The 19,287-nt window shown below is 44.8% G+C and overlaps 1 protein-coding gene across 2 annotated transcripts in view; it reads right to left on the bottom strand.

Annotated features, from left to right (window-relative positions):
• faxcb (failed axon connections homolog, metaxin like GST domain containing b) overlaps positions 1–19,287 on the bottom strand; it is a 91,012-nt gene that overhangs the window by 29,418 nt on the left and 42,307 nt on the right. For both annotated transcript variants that reach the window (XM_078213674.1, XM_078213675.1), the window contains 2 exons: positions 14,184–14,380; positions 1,872–2,089 (listed from right to left, as the gene is read on the bottom strand). In XM_078213674.1, coding sequence (XP_078069800.1) covers positions 1,872–2,089; positions 14,184–14,380 — 415 coding nt within the window. The remainder of the gene's footprint in view (positions 1–1,871; positions 2,090–14,183; positions 14,381–19,287) is intronic.

The raw sequence follows: 19,287 nt of genomic DNA, 5'->3' as shown, positions 1-19,287 counted from the left end.
AATTCCAGCCTCTGATCCCTGTCTGTGTGGAGTTTGTTCATTCCCCCTGTGTCTGTGTGGAGTTTGCACGTTCTTCCCATGTCTGCGTGGGTTTTCTCCGGGTGCTCCAGTTTCCTCCCACAGTCCAAAGATGTGTGGGTTAGGTTGATTGGCCATCCTAAATTAACCCGAGTGCTGGGGTATTAGCAGGGTAAAAATGTGGGGTTACGGAAACAGGGCCTGGGTGGGATTGTGGTTGGTGCAGACTCGATGGGCCGAATGGTCTCCTTCTGCACTGTGGGGATTCTATAAAGGGAAATTTTAGCTATTGGAATAGGCAGTTTTGGGCTTTGTGATATACTAAAACTTTAGAAATCCCTAACTCAACCCCAAGTTACCTCCAATCTGCTCACTTCCATTGTTAGCACTGGGTTGAGGGATGGCAATCAACCTATTCCCATGGGGTGAATGGGCCATTTAGATATTATAATGAGGCTGTGAGCCTCATATTTAACCTGTCTTCCAGCTTTAACACTAGCCAGCTGACTTTCCCAGGTGTTGGGAAACCTACCACCTGAAGGGAAGCAAGGACTACTCCTGGGAAATCTTCATACCTCTTGAGTGGGCCTCGAGGGGCAGGAATGCCTCCCTCCCCAGAATTCCAAGCTTACCTTATTCCCTGCTTTCTCTGACCCACCACCCAATGCAAAGACTTCCTATAGTTGTACCTCCTCCAAATTTGATTATCAAAATCCCCTGGGATTAGGGATCAGTTCCCCCACCCAGGATCAGAGTCCCACCACCCACCTCCCCTGGGTCAAACTCCGGCTCAGATAAGACTTCCAGGGGACCTGCGCACTACCCAAAGGAAACTGGGGATCAGACCCACCCCGCTGATAGGGAATGAACCCTTCACAATGTTGGAAATTGGACCCCCGTACAATTCAATGATAAACAACCAACTCTTTACTAAGGTTCACACACCATCACCCCCTCACCCATATTACAGCTGCAGGCTGCTGGGGCAGCAGCTACCTAACAGGGAGTCAGATCTGTCCATCAGCTGGATTCCTGGCATGGCATCTGCAGGAAAGGAAAAAGGAAGCTCTGGAGCCAGAACTCCAAAGAATGCAGGAAAACCGGATTGGACTGCAGATTGCCAGGAATTGTAAGTACAAATCATGGAATTTAAAGAACATCAGGGATGACTCCACACAACAGTGTACGCAGAAATGATCACAGCTCCCCATTGGGCGGCATGGTGGCACAGTGGCTAGCACTGCTGCCTCATAGCAGCAGGGTCCCGGGTTCAATTCCGGCCTGGGGTGACTGTGTGGTATCTGTACGTTCTCCCCGTGTCTGCATGGGTTTCCTCCGGGTGCTCCGGTTTCCTCCCACAGTCCAATGATGTGCGGGTTAGGTTGGCTGGCCATGACCCTTAGTGTCAGGGGAATTAGTGGAGTAAAAACGTGGGATTACGGGGATGGGATTGTTGTCAGTGCAGGATCGATGGGCCAAATGGCTTTCTTCTGCACTGTGGAGATTCTATGATTCTATCACTGGAAATCTGAGTTCACAGGTTCACTTCTAGCAATCTAAAAGAGGCAGAGATTAATGATGGAGATTATGAAAGAACACAAAGATGACCACGAAATATATGCTGGTTCCTGGGAAACACACATGCAGATTACCAGGGATGTTCAGGTAGAGTCAAGATAAGATAATTCCCATCAGAAGGGTTCGCGTCAATCATACAGCGAAGAGGAGGATCTGAAATGTGGCAAGACTATTTAATTAATGCAGGCTAATAAATATTGGAGGTGGAGGTTGCATTCAAAAGCTGTTTCTGTGAAATACATGGCACATCACAGCAAAGTAATGTTTCATCTCACCCAAAATCACTGAAAGTGATCGCATATCTTTTTCCATTAAGGTATATATTTCCTCCTTTGAGAAGCGTCCAATGCCTTGACCGTACATTTCCCGTTTAACAATTCCTCTTGTTAGATGGCACAGTATCCATTTCAGGAAACCACTGAATGGGCCTGAGACAGACAGTATTTTCCGGGTCTCATGGAGGTTGTCGATCCACTGACAGTAGACTATGGCCCTGTGATACCAAAAGAACAACACTGTAATATTCACAAATAGCATTTTAGACTTGACTTTAATGCATGGATGCGAACAACATAGAATCATAGAATGTACAGCAGGGAGGCAGGCCCTTCGGCTCAAACTAGTCCATGCCGACCATAAAGCCCATCTAAGCTAACCCCATTTGCCTGCATTTGGCCCATATCCCTCTGTGTAAAAAAGTTGCTCCTCAGAATATACACAGAAGCAAGGATAAGTACATTTCTTGTTCTGCTCCCATATTCACCTTTAATTGGGAGTGGGGAGTTGGCAAAACTGGAATATCAGTGTAGGTGGGAAGGTCAGCCAGTCAGCAGCTTGATGAAACAATTTCCCTCAAATTATGTTAGGTGAGCTTTAAAAGCAAGAGAGGATTGCAACAAACGTTGGTATGATCGATACACTTTCCGACAAAGAAATATTTCATTTTGAAACCCAAAATGGGTTCTGATGACGTTTATATAGTTGAAATTTTACAATAGGCAATTTTTGAGATTGAAAGTAAAATTTCCAAGATAAATCTTTGTGCATCCAGCTCTCATATTCACTCATTGAGGCCCTCTTAACATCATCTAGGAATGGCAGAAAATAAGAAGTAAAAGAAAGAATGGTTACAGGAAATTTAGCAGCTAGCTGCTCGGGCTGCCTGAAGACAGATCAGCCCTGCTTTTCATAAAGCTTTGAGATGCAGCAATAAAATGCTCGCTGTGGTAGAAAAGTGAATGCTAAGCTGCAACTAATATCAACTGTAACAAGATTAAAATTACCCAAGCCACTTCCAGTCCTGGTATTTAAAACAGGTGACTGATGTTAATTGATACAACCCCGAAAGAAATTGATTGTATGAAATCAAATTGTCGGTTTCCATTACTCACAGTGCTTCTTATGATTATCAGTTGCTTTTCTCACAATTATTTGATTTTAAAAGTTGATGCAATACTTCTTGACTATAACTGAAGGGTTTAATTTGAAAATGTGCAATATATAACATTACATTTACCATTTTAAAAAGTGATATATAGTGACAAGGACATCTTCTTCCTCCATTTTCACTGGTTTCACAAATATCTGGAGACATTACCCCTCAGCAATATTCCCAAAGGGTAAGATGTCCCTCCATTTTTTTGGCAAGGCAAATATGGATTAAAATTTTGTCTTATGATATTAATATCACACGTGTTAACACGTTCATAGGAAGAGTAGACCATTCAACCCAATCAGCCTTGACTATTAGATTACAACCATAAGAACCACTTCTCCCCACCCATCTAAATTACATTGGCATAAAGTTCTTCAATCCACTATTTTAACAAAGTGCAAGCGAAATTTTAAGATTCAGATGACATTTAAGCAGTGGGTAAAGGAACAGCTTGCAATAAACATGGTTTACTCAATGTTAACCTCTAACTAAAAGTAGGTAATGGAATTGAGAATGTTTACATTTTTGCACAATTTCAATTCAAAAACAAAGTCATTTTCTTGCGTTCAGTTGTGTTTCTGGAAGTGTTTCAAGTTCTGAGACTTCGAGCAAGTGGTGTTGAATGGTATCATATTTTAAAATGACTACTTTACATTTTTTGTTGGGCAACCTGTTGTCAAATAGTGATATAAAGGCAACAATAAAGTGCCAGTCAATGACGGCAGTAATGGTGCTTCTGAATGTCAGTGATTGAGTGATTTCAACATTAAGATGACAACCAGATGGAGCACAAGAGATTTTGAAATGATAGCTGATTGAGTTGTGCTGTCTGATATATTTTGTGTGGTAACTAATGGATTGTTTTATGCTCTGGGCTTTTACCCTCTGAAAGTTCTGACGCACTAATCTGTCAGCAAATTTAAAACTGTTGTAGCAAAACCACTGATGCGGATACCTTGCCTTTCCATTACTTCAGCCAATGTTTTGTTTATTTTTTAAAAAGTACAGTTCAGACAAAATTTATTCCAAAATCAGAACTAACACAAAATGTTCGTTTCGCTTATGACCCTGCTCCAAAACTGTTCGACATTCCCCTGTCTAATGCCTCCTTCATAGCTTTATAGTCAGGTTGATGGTTTAGCGATAGATACATCAATCTCCTAAGCCACATCTCTGCAACGGTTCCAATGCTTTGTAACATCTTCAGAGATACAGAGGTATCAAATTCTGAACCTCACAGAGCATGGCAGCCATATATAAACGGTCCACAGAGCCAGAAATAACATTAGTCCCAGAGTCAGATGTATGAAGAAGCAAATTGAGCAGTTATTCCTTTTTCATAATGTGTTATCAAAGAGATTGCAAGTAAATTAAATATAAAGACCCATTATGTGTGAACAATTTAGAAATTACAAAATAAATGCAAAGTTGTGGGTTCATTAGTGACCCACATTAACATTAATGAGTGGCACAGTGGTCAGCACTGCTGCCTCACAGCACCAGGGACCCGGGTTCAATTCTAGCCTTGGGTCACTGTCTGTCTGGAATTTGCATTCTCCCTGTGTCTGCGTGGGTTTCCTCCGGGTGCTTCAGTTTCCTCCCACAGTTCAAAGATGTGCGGGTTAGGTTGATTGGCCATGCTAAATTGACCCTAGTGTCAATTAGCAATGTAAATGTATGGTGTTATGGAAATAGGGCCTGGGTGGGATTGTGGTTGGTACAGACTCAATGGGCTGAATGGCCTTCTTCTGCACTGTAGGGATTCTATGATTCTATGAAATTCTCCATAGTATCTAGTTTAATTAATAAGCCTCCTCTTACATTGGTTCAACTAAAAAGGCCGAAGAGAAGGTTCCTTCACTTGAATATGGAAGAAATGGATAAAAAACCATGTGTAATCTTCCCAAATATATGCATAATGCACATATCTAAATCTAAGCACCATCATTAAAGAATGAGAGGATGAGGAGTTTTTGTGAGAGGATAAATTGGGGGAGGGAGAAGGGCACGGCTTCCCAAACTGTGGGTCACGATCCTCAGTGAGGTTGCGAGACAAGATTTCGAGGTTGCGAGCTCCAAGGTGGAAATGGCTGCCGTGGAACTCAAATCGATTTCTGTCAGATGTGAGGCCCTTTTAAGTCCTCGCTTTGTTCCTATTGGTGGACATAGCCAACTGGACTATTCTCTGAGGCCTGATGGCTCAGAGAATAGTAAAATAAGCCTGTGAATATTTTTTAGGGTGAAACCCTGCGCTTTCAGCAACTTAAAACCATAGAATCAAAGAATCAGCACCATGGGGACAGGTCCTTTGGGCCAAACTGATACATGCCGACCAAAATGCCCATCTAAGCTAACCCCAGTTGCCTGCATTTGGCCCATATCCCTCTAAACCTTTCCTATCCATGTATCTGTCCAAATGCCTTTCAAATGCTGTCAATGTCCCTGCCTCAACCACTTCCTCTGGCAGCTCATTCCACATTGGTACCACCTTCTGTGTAAAAAAGTTGCTCCATTAATTCTTTCCCCTCTTAATTTAAAGCTATGCCCTCTAGTTCTCGGTTCCCCAACCCTGGGAAAATGTCTGAGTGCATTCACCCTTTCCATGCCTCTCATGATCTTATACACCTCTATAAGTTATTACAACCACAAACTGCCAATGCCTGACCTCTGTTCCCCCACTCCCACCCCGGTCAAGAACCAAACATTCCTGCTGCCTTCCTCAGCAGCTAAAGCTCCCCCCCCCCGTTCCTCCCACCCAGCAACTGAAACCGCCCCCAGCCCCCCACCCACTCAACAGCTCGTGCATTCCTGAAATGTTCATTCTGGGGTCACGTAAAATCTGAGGCATTAAAATGGTGTCACACTGCAAAAAAGTTTGGGATTGGCAACATAAAATGGGGCAGGGAGTAGGATGAGGAGCGTATCAAAATAAATTGGGATCAGGGAATGGGAAGAGGAGAATGCTAAACTAAACTGGGGGAGGGAATAAGATGAGGAAGTGCCAACATAAACTGGGCTGGGGTGCACTAGGAAGAGGAGAGTGCTGAGATAAACTGTGGGTGGGGGAGGAAGATGCTTAATGTACAGTGACTCCACTTCAGCGGCGTTTAATGTTTAGTGGTACACCTACTGAATAATGTATCCTTGACAAGCTGCTGAAGACAAAAACTAGCAAGTCCAGAACAGTGAATCATTTACCTAGAATGGGCCCTTTTCCACTGGCTATAATATGGCCAATGGCCCATAAGTACCTCATGGATAAAAGCAAATTACTGTGGATGCTGGAATCTGAAACCAAAAGAGAAAAAGCTGGAAATCTCAGCAGGTCTGGCAGCATCTGTAAGGCGAGAAAAGAGCTGACGTTTCGAGTCCAGATGACCGACCCTTGTCACAAAGGATCATCTGGACTCGAAACGTCAGCTCTTTTCTCTCCTTACAGATGCTGCCAGACCTGCTGAGATTTTCCAGCTTTTTCTCTTTTGGTTTCAAGTACCTAATGGACTCTATTTTGGTCAGGCTTTTGTCACCATGGTGTGCAAAATTGGAAAGAGTTTGATTTTGGTGTGCAATTATTTTTCATGACAATAAACACCAAAACCCAGAATGAACAAAAGCCAGGACTCTCCAAAAAAATTAAATCAGGGCAAATATGTTAAACAACATCAATGTAATTATTCTTCACTGATCCACATTAGCTTTGCTCTGATGTAGTTCATCCTGCATTGACCCATATTCACAGTGCTTTGCTGCTGTTCATCCAGTAATGACCCACATTAACTATATTTTAATGTCACTCGTTCTGCACTGACCCACATTCATGACACTTGGAAGTCAGATTGAGAGAACTGAACTTTTCTTAAGACAGAGAATCAGAATGAAGAATTATCATTTAGCCCTTTAACGCATTCATCATTCAGGTGCATAATGAGGATCCAATGCACCACTTGAATTTCCTCAGTTTGTAGCTATCCCTGTTAATAAGGAACCTGCCCAGTTTTCGAAAAGTCAAAACAATTGATGCTGAGGGCTAAATCCTGAGAAGGACATGGATTTAGGTGTTGGGTAATTTGGACTGTGCCTTACAAGGATCCCAGTCCAAACAGTGATGACCCTGAAAATTCCACCAATCTCCATCAGTGCCTCAAATCTGCCTGGAGTTCCTTCATTCGCTTTAGATTCCAAATGGTCATCTTCAACATTCCCCTGCTGTAACCTCTATTGTCATGTCCTCACATTTGCTGCTTGTAACCTCAAATACCACACTATTGGCCAACTTATCATCATTCCCTTCCTTTAACACAGTTCACCAAGTATCCTTTGGAGAGTTGAAGAATCGCTCAGCACTACAGCACCATCAAGCTTTTCCTCCCCTATCTGTTTCCTTTACCCTTTCCTCACATTCTAAATGAAAGAATGAGTTGGTGAGCAGATCATTCTTGATTAAATCAGCCCTCGAAGAATTTTGATAAAAGTAAAGAGAGTGAAAAACAATGAGAATTTTATTTTCATTCATTCGTGGGACATGGGCGTCTCTGGCTGGCCAGAGACCCAAACCTAGTTGCCCATGGCTTGACCACTTTAGAGGGCGGTTGAGAGTCAACCACATTGCTGTGGCTCTGGAGTCATATGTAGACCTTATCAGGTAAGGATGGCAGATTTCCTCCCCGGAAGGACATTAGCGATGGGTTTTTCCGACAATTGACAATGGTTTCATGGTCATCAGTAGATTCTTAATTCCAGATTTTTAAAAATTGAATTTAAATTCCGGCATCTGCTGTGGCGGGATTCAAACCTGGATCCCCAGAACATTAGCTGAGTTTCCGGATTAATAGTTTAGCGATAATACCACAAGGCCATCACCTTCCCTGTTTCAGTTGGCTGACAGGACCTCTGACTGGATTTTCCAGTCGTGGGGCGAGGACTGCCAGAAATAATTAAAGTTAAGAATCTGGGTAAGTTTCTTTCTTTTACTGTCATTTTTTAAAGAATGGATAATGTTACCATTTCCATTTGGATAATAAGGTGAAATTGAATTGAACTGAACTGAATTCAAGACTTCTTGGTCAAAACTGAGCCTAAATACATGAAGGCCTCTGTGCCTCCTGCCATGTCTAATTGAATTTCCTTCCCCTAAACTGACTCTCCAGTCCAGCTCTATTCCATAGTTCATATCCCCATCTCCAACTCCATCATAATCAAACTCATGTTATCCATGGTCTATTGACCTTCCTTATCTTTACCCATCTTCCAACCCTCAACCTTTAGTCACAGCATTTCTTCCCAGATTGTAAAGTGTGTGTGCTCAAATTTACAACTTGTACTGCAGGGGGCCAAGAGCTGAGAATAATGGCTCAAAACAGATCCCCACCAGCAGCTTAGACTCCTAAAATTGAGCCCATCATTTAAAAAAGACTGGCAGCTATTTCTTTTCACACCTTAAGGTAAGCTTGGGGGGAGGGAGGGGGAGGTGAGACTGTCTGTGCAGAGTCTGCACGTTCTCCCCGTGTCTGCATGGGTTTCCACCGGGTGCTCTGGTTTTCTCCCACAGTCTGAAAGACATGATGGTTCGGTGCATTGGCCATGCTAAATTCTCCCTCAGTGCACTCAAACAGGCACTGGAGTGTGGCGACTAGGGGATTTTCACAGTAACACAGTAAAGGACGGCACGGTAGCACAGTGGTTAGCACTGCTGCTTCACAGCTCCAGCGACCTGGGTTCGATTCCCAGCTTGGGTCACTGTCTGTGTGGAGTTTGCACATTCTCCTCGTGTCTGCGTGGGTTTCCTCCGGGTGCTCCAGTTTCCTCCCACAGTCCAAAGATGTGCAGGTTAGGTTGATTGGCCATGCTAAAATTGCCCCTTAGCATCCTGAGATGTGTAGGTAAGAGGGATTGGTGGGTAAATATGTAGGGATTTGGCCTGGGTGGGATTGTGGTCTGTGCAGACTCGATGGGCCAAATGGCCTCTTTCTGCACTGTAGGGTTTCTATGATTCTATTTCTATGAACTTCATTGCAGTGTAAATGTATTTGCGGTACTAATAAATAACCTTATTTTTGGAGCAACACCATGGCAGAAACTTCAATGCTGGGGTGAAAGAAGATTTAACAATAGGCTTGCCAGAGAGATCAACAGGCTTCAGATGATTTTACAGATGTATTGGCATAACGATTGTCCAATGATTCATGTTGATGAAGGAGATGGCTTTGTCATCCACAGTGAGGTCACCTATGCTAAACCTGAGTCACGGGGACAGTTTACCAAGATCACTATTGTTGTGCCTTGGGGTTCCCAGAAGTACAAATTAATCACAACTTTAGACTGAAATGCTGGAAGTGACATCAAATGTATTTCCCAAATCTCACCATGCGCTAAGGAATGATGCCTCGTCAGCTCAGTGCACAGTCTGCCGTGCAGGAGTGAGTGATGTAGCATCCTTGGGATACTTTTTTTTTGTGTATCTTTATTCTAACCAAAAACCCAATTCAAATTAAATCCAATTCATGGTCCCCAAGTGAGGGACAAACAAGATCCAAGCTGACAAGATGAGGCATTACACCCCATCCCGGGCTTGATCTGACGTTTCATCTTAGCCGAAAGGTCGAAATGGCTTTCAAACATTGCATCAGGTAAAGCCTCAGTTTAACCTCATTGGCTACCATGACCCTTTACTCTACCCCAACCTGGGCAAACCACCATCGCAGGCAGCAGAACATCCCCAGTACAATGGGCTAGCCTCGTCCCCTGCCTGATCATGGTTTCACCCCGAGCAGGTAAGTATAGTATACACGCACATAACAATATAGTTCCTAATTCTCCCCAGATAGCAAAACAATGTAAAATCCCTCTCTTTAAAAAATATAATGCCTCTGTATATCAATATCATTCTACCAATCAGTAACTTCTTTACATACTGGGCCACAACTTTGGTGCGGCTTCAGCGGCAGATTGCCACTCCTTATCGACTTACCTGCACTTAAATTTTAAAGTTGCTGTCTCGCCTGATCTTCCTGACTCAGGCCAGCGGAGACTCGGGCAGCGCAGCAGGTCCATGGCTCCAGCAGCCAGGTGTAACAGGAGCGGAGCAAAAGAGGACATACCCCTTTTTACAGTATTAGCTGCCATAAAGCAGGTGAGTTTAAAGGTCCCAGTGAAAGGGAGAAGGTAAGTTTCTCAGATAAATTAATGGGATGTGTGGTTCAGACATCGCGGGGGGGGGGGGGGGGGGGGGGGGGGGGGGGGGGGGGTTGGGGAGTTGTCCATTGGAGGGGGTGAGGGTGGGTGTTCTGACTTGGGGTTGGGGTTTTCAGACATCGGGGGGAGCCAGACATCAGGAGGGAGTGAAACATCTGGGGGAAGTAAGACACTGGGGATGAATGGGACATCTGGGGGAAGTCAGACATCGGGTGGGTGGGGGGGGAGGGGGGGAGTCGGACATTGTGGGGGAGATGGAATGTGGGTCACTAGAAGGTGGATTGAGTTGGGGGCAGGAATGGTGTGGCCTCATTTGGGTAGGGGGGGGGGCAGGCGGTGGTCAGGCCGGTGTGGGGTCGGGCCTAGTCGGGTAGAATCTACATTACAAGTAGATACCATTCTTTCAATCTCTTTGAGGATGCCAATGAATACACAGCTGGTTTTGAGCTTACACTTCGCTATTCCCCCATGGCCTTCATGTATCTTCAGGAGAAATCCTTCCTGCATTGTTTTGGGTATGAGCATTCTGGATTTGACTGGCAGAACACCATCTTCCAGTGAGATTTCATCTCTGATGAACCAGTACTGCCGAATAGCACCTTTTCAGGCCATCCCTGGATCACTTGCGAAGAGAATGTCTTTAACTCCTTGGGTGGGATTCTCCCAAAAGAAATTCTAAGTGCCAAATTTGCGTAAAAACTGGAGTAAATCCCACTGGTTTTTTTGGCGAGATTTTCAAAATGAATCTCCCATATTATGTGCCAGAAATCGGCAGCCGGAGACGTGTGCACACTGTGGCACCCAGCAGAATTTTTTTTTTTAATTTTTAATCTCAATTCTTGAGAATCAGTACAGTCAGAAGTCTTACAACACCAGGTTAAAGTCCAACAGGTTTATTTGGTCTCATCTTTAATTTGACTCAGGTTCTGTGGTGTTACATCCACTACTTGATGGACCCTTATACCTAGATCTTCTATCTTGTGTTTCTCATGTGGTGACAACTAAGACAGGGTATCTACACGCACTATTTCTCTTCTTTATCTGTGTTTCAGCAAAATCATAACTCTGAATCCTCAAAAGCCACCTCTGAAACTCTGAAGTCTTGACGATGCTCTACACAGATTTCTCTAGGAGGTCTGCTACCCTGGACAATGATCACTCTCCACCATGAATTTCGCACATACCTACAGGAGTGCCAATAGCTCTTTTTCGCTATTGGCATATCTAGTCTTAGCTGATATCAGAGCTTTGGATACTATCGATTTTCTTTCTTGTATTTGGGCTCCCAGTTCTTCTTTAGCAACATCTATTTGGGGGTGGCACAGTGCCAGCGACCCGGGTTCGATTCCCGGCTTGGGTCACTGTGTGGGGTTTGCACGTTCTCCCCATGTCTGCGTGGGTTTTCTCCACGTGCTCCGGTTTCCTCCCACATTCTGAAAGACGTGCTGGTTAGGTGCATTGACCTGAACAGGAGCCGGACTGTGGCGACTAGGGGAATTTCACAGTAACTTCATTGTAGTGTTAATGTAAGCCTTACTTGTGAATAATAAACTTTAACTTTATTTGTAGAGTGACAGGTTTCTTTCTGTGGTAATATAGACTTGTCTCCTTGAATATTACTGCTTTGAGGTTGTTGAAACTCCTGTCATGTGACTCTGACCACTGGTACTCAACATCCTCACTCATCAGCCCTCATAGGTTTGCTGTGTTCTGACATGTGAGGTATGAAAGAGCTCCTATAGGATCAAGCCAAGGAAACTTCTCAACTCCATCTTGTATTTGGTGTTTCCATCTCAGAGATAGCTGTGACTTTTTCAAGACTTGGCTTGACTCCTGTCAGGTATGTACACCATTCCAAAGAACTAACACCTCCTTCATGATGCATGTATCCACATTTAGCTTAAAACCAGGGTCTGAATTTTCAGGATGGCGAATCAGTTTGTAACCTTCCCCCGCCAACTCTGACAGGGCCACAGCTACTTCACTTTTGTGTTGATTGGCAGTAGGCAGGACTTCCGTCCACCCCTGGAAGGAGTTTAAAGTTTAAACTTCACATTTTAAAGTTTTAAAGTTTATTTATTAGTGTCACAAATAGGTTTACATTAACACTGCAATGAAGTTACTGTGAAAATCCCCTAGTCGCCACACTTCAGCACCTGTTCGGGTACACTGAGGGAGAATTTAGCATGGCCAATGCACCTAACCAACACATTTTTGGACTGTGGGAGGAAGTGGAGCACCAGGAGGAAACCCACGCAGATACGGGGAGAACGTGCAGACTCCGCACAGATAATGACCCAAGCCGAGAATCAAACCCAGGTACCTGGCACTGTGAGGCAGCAGTGCTAATCACTGTGCCACCATGACACCCAAGGAAGTGCCACCTTGGAGAAATGTCAGCCATTCAGAATGGCCAACAGCTCTTGAGCCTGTCCAGCCACAGCACTGCAGTGACCAGAAGGCTCTGCCCCAGCCTATGTCCCAGGACCACATTTGAGGTAAGTCCTGGGGGTCCAGGGGCAGGATGGTAGGGGATGCCATGAGATGTCTAAAAGGGGAGGTGCAATTTCTGCATCAGGAGTTAGGCCAGGGGGAGGGTGGATTGGAACTCCCAGGTCCTGGATGGGAGGGCATCCCAAATCTAAAGAGGCCTTCATATTGAGGTTACCCACCCCTTTCCCACCCAAGATGGAGATTCATTCACTGTTCAGTTTCCCATCCTGATCTGATCCATGCCTGTCAGCCTAAAAATTGAGATTGGGCAGGAGAAAGTCCTCAAGTGGCCATAAGGTGGCTACTTAAGGGCTTTAATAGGGGAAAGGGTGGGTTTCCCACTCAAGGCCCTGTGCTATCCACTGTGAAGTGATGTCTGGGTGTGGTCATGTGAGATCCTGGAGGGAATCTTCTCCATGCAACTTTACCCTTCTCCCTCACCTCATAACCCGCCTGGGGTGGGCAAGTGTGAAATTTTGGCCGAGCTCTCCTGGTTCTCTCATTCACTTCATGGAGGTGCTAGACATGATCATAATCATATACACCTTAGATCTGAATATCATCAGTTATACCAACTGCTCCTTTGAATCCTCTGTATGTCTTGTCCATTTTCCACTGAATGCATCCTGGTTCACTTTAAAGATAAAAGGTAGACGCAGGAATCTGTGCCACCCAATGGATATATTAAATGTTGTCAACAGTGAAGATTCCTCCTCAACCTTCACATTGCAGCATCCATTTCAAGCATTAAGCTTGCTGGAAACGTTTGCTTCTACGTTGCACTGGCTCTCCTTTTGATTTCATCAATCAGTTTTCAGCCTGCTTCCCTGATGCAGGTTTTGAAAAGGTTTAAAATGCTGTGAGGATTATCTGAACATTGAACAAAATGTTTCAATGTTTTTTTTCTCTCTCCTGTATTTGCTCATTTAACTTTCAAGTACACAAGCTTTAAGCTGCACAGGAAACACAAATAAATGATCAAAATAGCCCAACCCAGTAAGGTCAGCTCCCTACTCCAGCCGCACATGTGCATTTGTGCAGACAGAGATCCCATTTTATACCCAGAATTGGCACTACAGTCAGAAGTCTCATCACACCAGGTTAAAGTCCAACAAGTTCATTTGGAATCACCGAGTCAATCTTAATTTTCTAGAAAAATAGAAAAAATCCTCTTTACAAGCCACTGAAATTGAGTTGCGTTAGTGTTGCCCTCAGCTATCTCATTCAGTCAGCTAAACAATGAGCAATGAGCAAAACTGATCAGACTTTATGGGTGGGAGTCATCTGATAATCCTTTGCTGATCGATTGTAATGCAAAGTTTGGAAATTGCTTTTTATGGGTCCAAACTGCCGTAACACTCTGGAGTGGCTGTTAGTTTGATTTTTCCAGTTCTTACCATAAACAAACTAAATATAAATGCATTGGTTCCTATAACATGCTAGAAAGGAAATCTTTTAACCAACTTACCAATAGAAATGTTCTTCCATCATTTTTGTAATGGCTCTTGAGACAGCTCTTTCACCAGAATCCAGATGTTTGTTTAGGTTAACGCCCAGCTTATCTTGAAGAAAATCAATAATGAATTCTGAGCCTGATACCTTCTGATGATTATATTCAATCCATGGCATCTTTCCTTGAGGAGAGAGTTTGCCGTCAAAATAATTCTAAAAGAAAGCCAGAGAAGCATTTTAGGAATAACGTGAATGTATTTTTTTAGTCTTTTGGGTAAGAGAGAAACATACTCTTACCCTTCTGGAAGACACTTTCCAGATTTATTAGTGAAATAAATTGTTGACACATTGTCAACATCAGTTTAAACAGGTCCATAAAGGTACTTGAAAAATCAATGTTAAACTGGCCTTCTAAGAGGGTGCTGAATTACTGCACTGGAAATTGATAACATTTATACAGGATAGGAAAAAGTAGATGTTTACACTGCAGCGATAATGGTTTAAATATGCACTGGTGCACTGGCAGCAGATACTGTCTTATTGTCTGGAATCAAGGTAGCTGATTTCCCATCTTGTGCTATTGGTAGGTGAGTCTTTTTGCCAACAGTGTGAAAGTGGAAATCAGTCCCCTCCACCTTAACGTCCTGTGCTTTATCTTGAATGATTGCTGTTAAAATGAGCCACAAAAGTGTGAAGTGTTCACATTTGCCAGCACCAACATTCTTACCACCATTAGTGTAAACATTCATCCAACAGGAAAATCTTACACTTGATCAAACATATTTCTAACCCAGTCAGTCCTGTCTACAGGTCAGTTGTGGTTAGTCAATCATATATGTCAGTTTATTATGTGCCACTGTCACCAATAAGACTGCTAACTATTTACTGTGATGTGTGCTCTGGCTGAAGGCTCATGGTCTGCTAATGCTTCATCCTGAGCCATTTGCCCAGCAATTGTTGTCAGCGATGGTTTGTTTTTTTTTCCTGCCACTCGCAGGGGCAGGCGACAGGTCTACATCAACTGGAATGGGAATTGAACCTGCACTGTTAGTACTATCCTGACCCACATGCTAGCTATCTAGGCAACTGAGTTAATCAGTCCCATCATTTATCACTTAATATTTATAATTTTGTTCTTTAATTTTTAAATGACCATGAATTGATAGAGTGTTAAAGGGAATTGCAGCCATAAAATTTGGATCCACACAGCAAGGTTTGGGAGCTAAAGGCTATATTCAGGTTCAAAATGACAACTGCAATGAGTGCATTTGCTTCTGCTGGTGAGGGTGTAAATGCATGTGTAGTGAGGGTCTGCTAGAATATGTAGAGTCCAGAGGTCATGATGGAAACCAGCTTACAGCATTAATTGATGCCAGTGCTGCCACTTTGAAGTTCAGCATGCCAGCTAATGTTCTCTCTTAACGTCGCAGCCGGACCTGCAGGTGGACCCCCAGCCCACACCACCAGTGCTATCTAAAGGCATGATCAATTATTTTCAGATTAGTTGCTGATTGATTTCCACTGGCTGTTGCTGCATTTGTCTAAGTGTTTGATGACTCCTGGAATTGTGTAAAATTGCTAAGTTCTACAGGGAATAGTGTGGCACAAGCTTTCTCTTTAACTTCAGGGAATCTGTCAAAAGCGCTTTCTCCGAGGCATGGGTGCAGTGGTAGCATTTCCTTTGGACTATAGGATGAGAAGGAAAATAAGCAAAGGTGACACAGGTAAGGACAAGCTGCTGGAAGAGGGAGGAGTAGAAGAGGAAGGAAAGCTCTTGGCAGGAAGCATATCCACCCAGAGTGGTCAGAGAGCAATTTCTCTATTTGAACATCAGTGAAGAACATTGGGGATGTTGTTCAATAGCACAACGTAACACACTACGCATATTAAGTTGCTTTCACAGAGGCTGGCAGTGTTAGCTCGCTATCATCACGTCTTTCTTTAATGATGTCAATGAGGATACCTACACCAACCTCACAGGTAGCAGCCAGTGATGCAGTCTGTCCCTGTAGATTTGACATAAATTTGCATAACAGCGCTTAAAACAGGGATATGTCAACAAAACTTTCCCCCCGTTTGTCAGACATCGGAATTAAGGAGACTTTTACTGAAATTTGCCACCTGCTACAGCCACAACTGCAACCTGACAGCAGGACAAGAACCACATCACCAATGGCTGTGAAGGTGATTATGATAATGGACTTTTACACTTTGGGCTCCTTCCAGACTGGAGCTGAAAATATTTGCAACATCTCTCAGATGGTCATCTACTGTTGCGTAAGAACTCTGTATTCCAAAAGAGAAGAATACCCTTTCACCAACAATCCCACATTTTACCATTCCTTTGTTACTGACCATCACTGCATCCACTTGGTAACATTATAGAAGTAAAAACCAACACAAAATAAACATCCCAAGCCAAATTTATAAATTTGCATACAAATGTCGCCTTACCCCCATTCATTGAATTTCTTATTTCTACGCACCTTTGTTTTCCCTAGTACTCCTTTTTTATTTGTTCATGAGATGTGGGCATCACTGGCAAGGCCATCATTTGTTGCCCATCCCTAATTGCCCATGAGAAGATGATGGTGAGTTACTTTCTTGAACTGCTTCAGTCCATGTGGTGTAGGTTTACCCATAATACTTTTAGAGAGGAAGTTCTTGGTGATGGTGAAGGAAAGCCAGTATAGCTGTCAGTCATGAGAGTTTGAATGCTTAAGGTGGTGGACGGGTGATGATCAAGGGGGCTGCTTTGTTATGAAGGTGGCAAAGTTCTTGAGTGTTGTTGGAGCCACACTCATCCAGACAAGTGGAGAGTATTCATCACACTCCTGACTTGTGCCTTGTAGATGGTGGACAGGTTTCGGGGGGTCAGGATGTAATTACTCACTGCTGAATTCCCAGCCTCTGACCTGCTCTTATAGCCACTGTATTTATATGGCTGATCCAGTTCAGTTTCTGGTCAATGTTAACCCCCAGGTTGCTGATAGTGGGGAATTCAGTGATGAGAATGCCTGTGAAAGTCAAGAGGAGATTTATACATTCTCCCTAGTTGAAGATGGTCATTGTCTGGCAGTTTTGTGTATGGATGCTACTTTCCATTGACGAGCCCAAACCTCAATGTTGTTCAGGCCTTGCTGAATATAGACACAGACTCCAACAGCCCTGTGGCTACAGCTCCACTTAAGTACTCATCTGAGTCTGTTGCAGCAGATCTTGTTGGGAACGCATCTCCTGGAAAGATGGCATCTGTGTTACTCCTAGCTGGAGGTTACCACTGCCCAGTGACTCATGCAGATCCTGCCTCCTTGCTATTCTCTACACTGCATGTAATGTCAGTATCTTAGCCGGTAGTTGCAAGCGTGAAGTCAAGTTAAGGTGTTTCTTCTTCATAACTGTCTGCTTGCTCTTCCACCTATTAATCTTCCAGCACTGGCCAGGTTGCAGTTTTTTGGTATCTGAAAGACAAGGGTCAAAGGGCAGGATTTTTGCTTGCCCAGGGAGGGAATGCATGAGGTTCATGCTTACATCATTTATAGCTTGTAAATCAGAAGAGTTGTGGGATCAGGATAGGGGGATGTAAGGTGACTGGGTATGAAGATGCTATCATCTCCTGTGATGTCAGCTCCACCACTGGCCCTGGCCTCAACAACAGCCACTCCAAAGGTGCCGAGTACTATCTCCTCTCTAGCAGTAAGGATATACAAGCACACCTATTCCCTGCTGGTTAGCTCTTGCTGCTTCTGTGGTCCTCCAAGAGAGAGGGCAGTGGGGGGGGAATTTTACCATTTTGAGACTAAGTGCCGAATCTGGGCGTCAAATAGATCCGCGCCTGGAATCCTCTTTGCAGTGCGCCTATACGCATTTTGCCGGCTCCGGCCCGATCCGTGCTGTGGGCGGGGCTTAGCGCTGGTGGACCGATCGGAGCTCTGAACTCTGAACCTCTGAAAATCTGACCGCATCCGGGTGCGAAACAAAAAGCAGAAAGAGCAGCTCTCTTACATTCATCCTCTGGTCGGGGGTGGGGCGGGAGGGGGGGGTGGGAGGGGAGGGGGTGTGACCGATCATCCCCTGGGGGGGGAGGGGGAGGAGAGGGGGTGTGACCAATCATCCCCTGGGGGGGGGAGGAGAGGGGGTGTGACGTATCATCCCCTGGGGGGGGGAGGAGAGGGGGTGTGACGTCTTATTCTCTGGTCGGGGGGTTCCGCTGCCTGTCTGCGGCCGATCCCTCCTGGCACCATCACTGGTACACTACCAGCCACAGCCATCTCTCCCGCTCTCTCGCACCTGCAGGGAAGAGTACTCTGTGGCTGGTAGTGTACCAGTGATGGTGCCAGGAGGGATCAGCCGCAGACACGCAGCGGAACCCCCCCGACCAGAGCATGAGACGTCACACCCCCTCCCCTCCCACGTCCCCCCCCACCCCGCACCCAGGGGATGATCGGTCACACCCCCTCTCCTCCTCCCAGCCCCCTCCCGCCCCGACCAGAGGATGACCTGGGTCAGAGAGCTGTTGCAGTCTCTGACCCCGCTCTTCGGAGGCTGCAGCGGTGACTTCAGACTTTTATTTTGCAGGTCGGTAACAGCGCGGACGCGGATCGGACCAGAAGACGGTAAAGTGGGATTTGGCGGTAGAGTTGGGTGCGCGGTTCATTAAGTCGATTTAAATGCATGTAAATGCCGGACCCGCGCCCGAATCGGGTGTCAGTAAAGGGGCAATCTGCTCGGATTCTGGTGCAGATCGCGTTAAAGGCCCGACGCCCAACTTTACCGCGATTTCACGCCCGTTTTCGGGCGCAAAGTTTTGGTAAAATCAGGCCCAGTGTGTCTGTCTGAATACTGTCCAGATTGTGCTGCATGCATTTTATAGCTGCTATGGGAAGGGAGAGGAATAACAGAGGCCAGTGATTGAATGGTCTCAATCTCAGTAACAAAGACATCCATGAGCTCCTCACACTTGTTGCTGAAGTGAGGACAGAGGAGACGGGAGGGAGGTTAAAGAGCACTTCTGGACTGAATGGGTTATGGTCCGAACTAACTTCATTCATGCAATAGAAAGAAGGAACCTTTTGTAGACATTTGCCAAACTTTTGCGGCCGTTTATGCCGGCAAGATCT

The sequence above is a fragment of the Mustelus asterias genome, chromosome 5, assembly GCF_964213995.1.
Source record: "Mustelus asterias chromosome 5, sMusAst1.hap1.1, whole genome shotgun sequence".
NCBI lineage: Eukaryota > Metazoa > Chordata > Chondrichthyes > Carcharhiniformes > Triakidae > Mustelus > Mustelus asterias.
The sequence above is the reverse complement of the archived record's forward strand: the minus strand, read 5'-3'. Positions and strand labels throughout refer to the sequence as shown.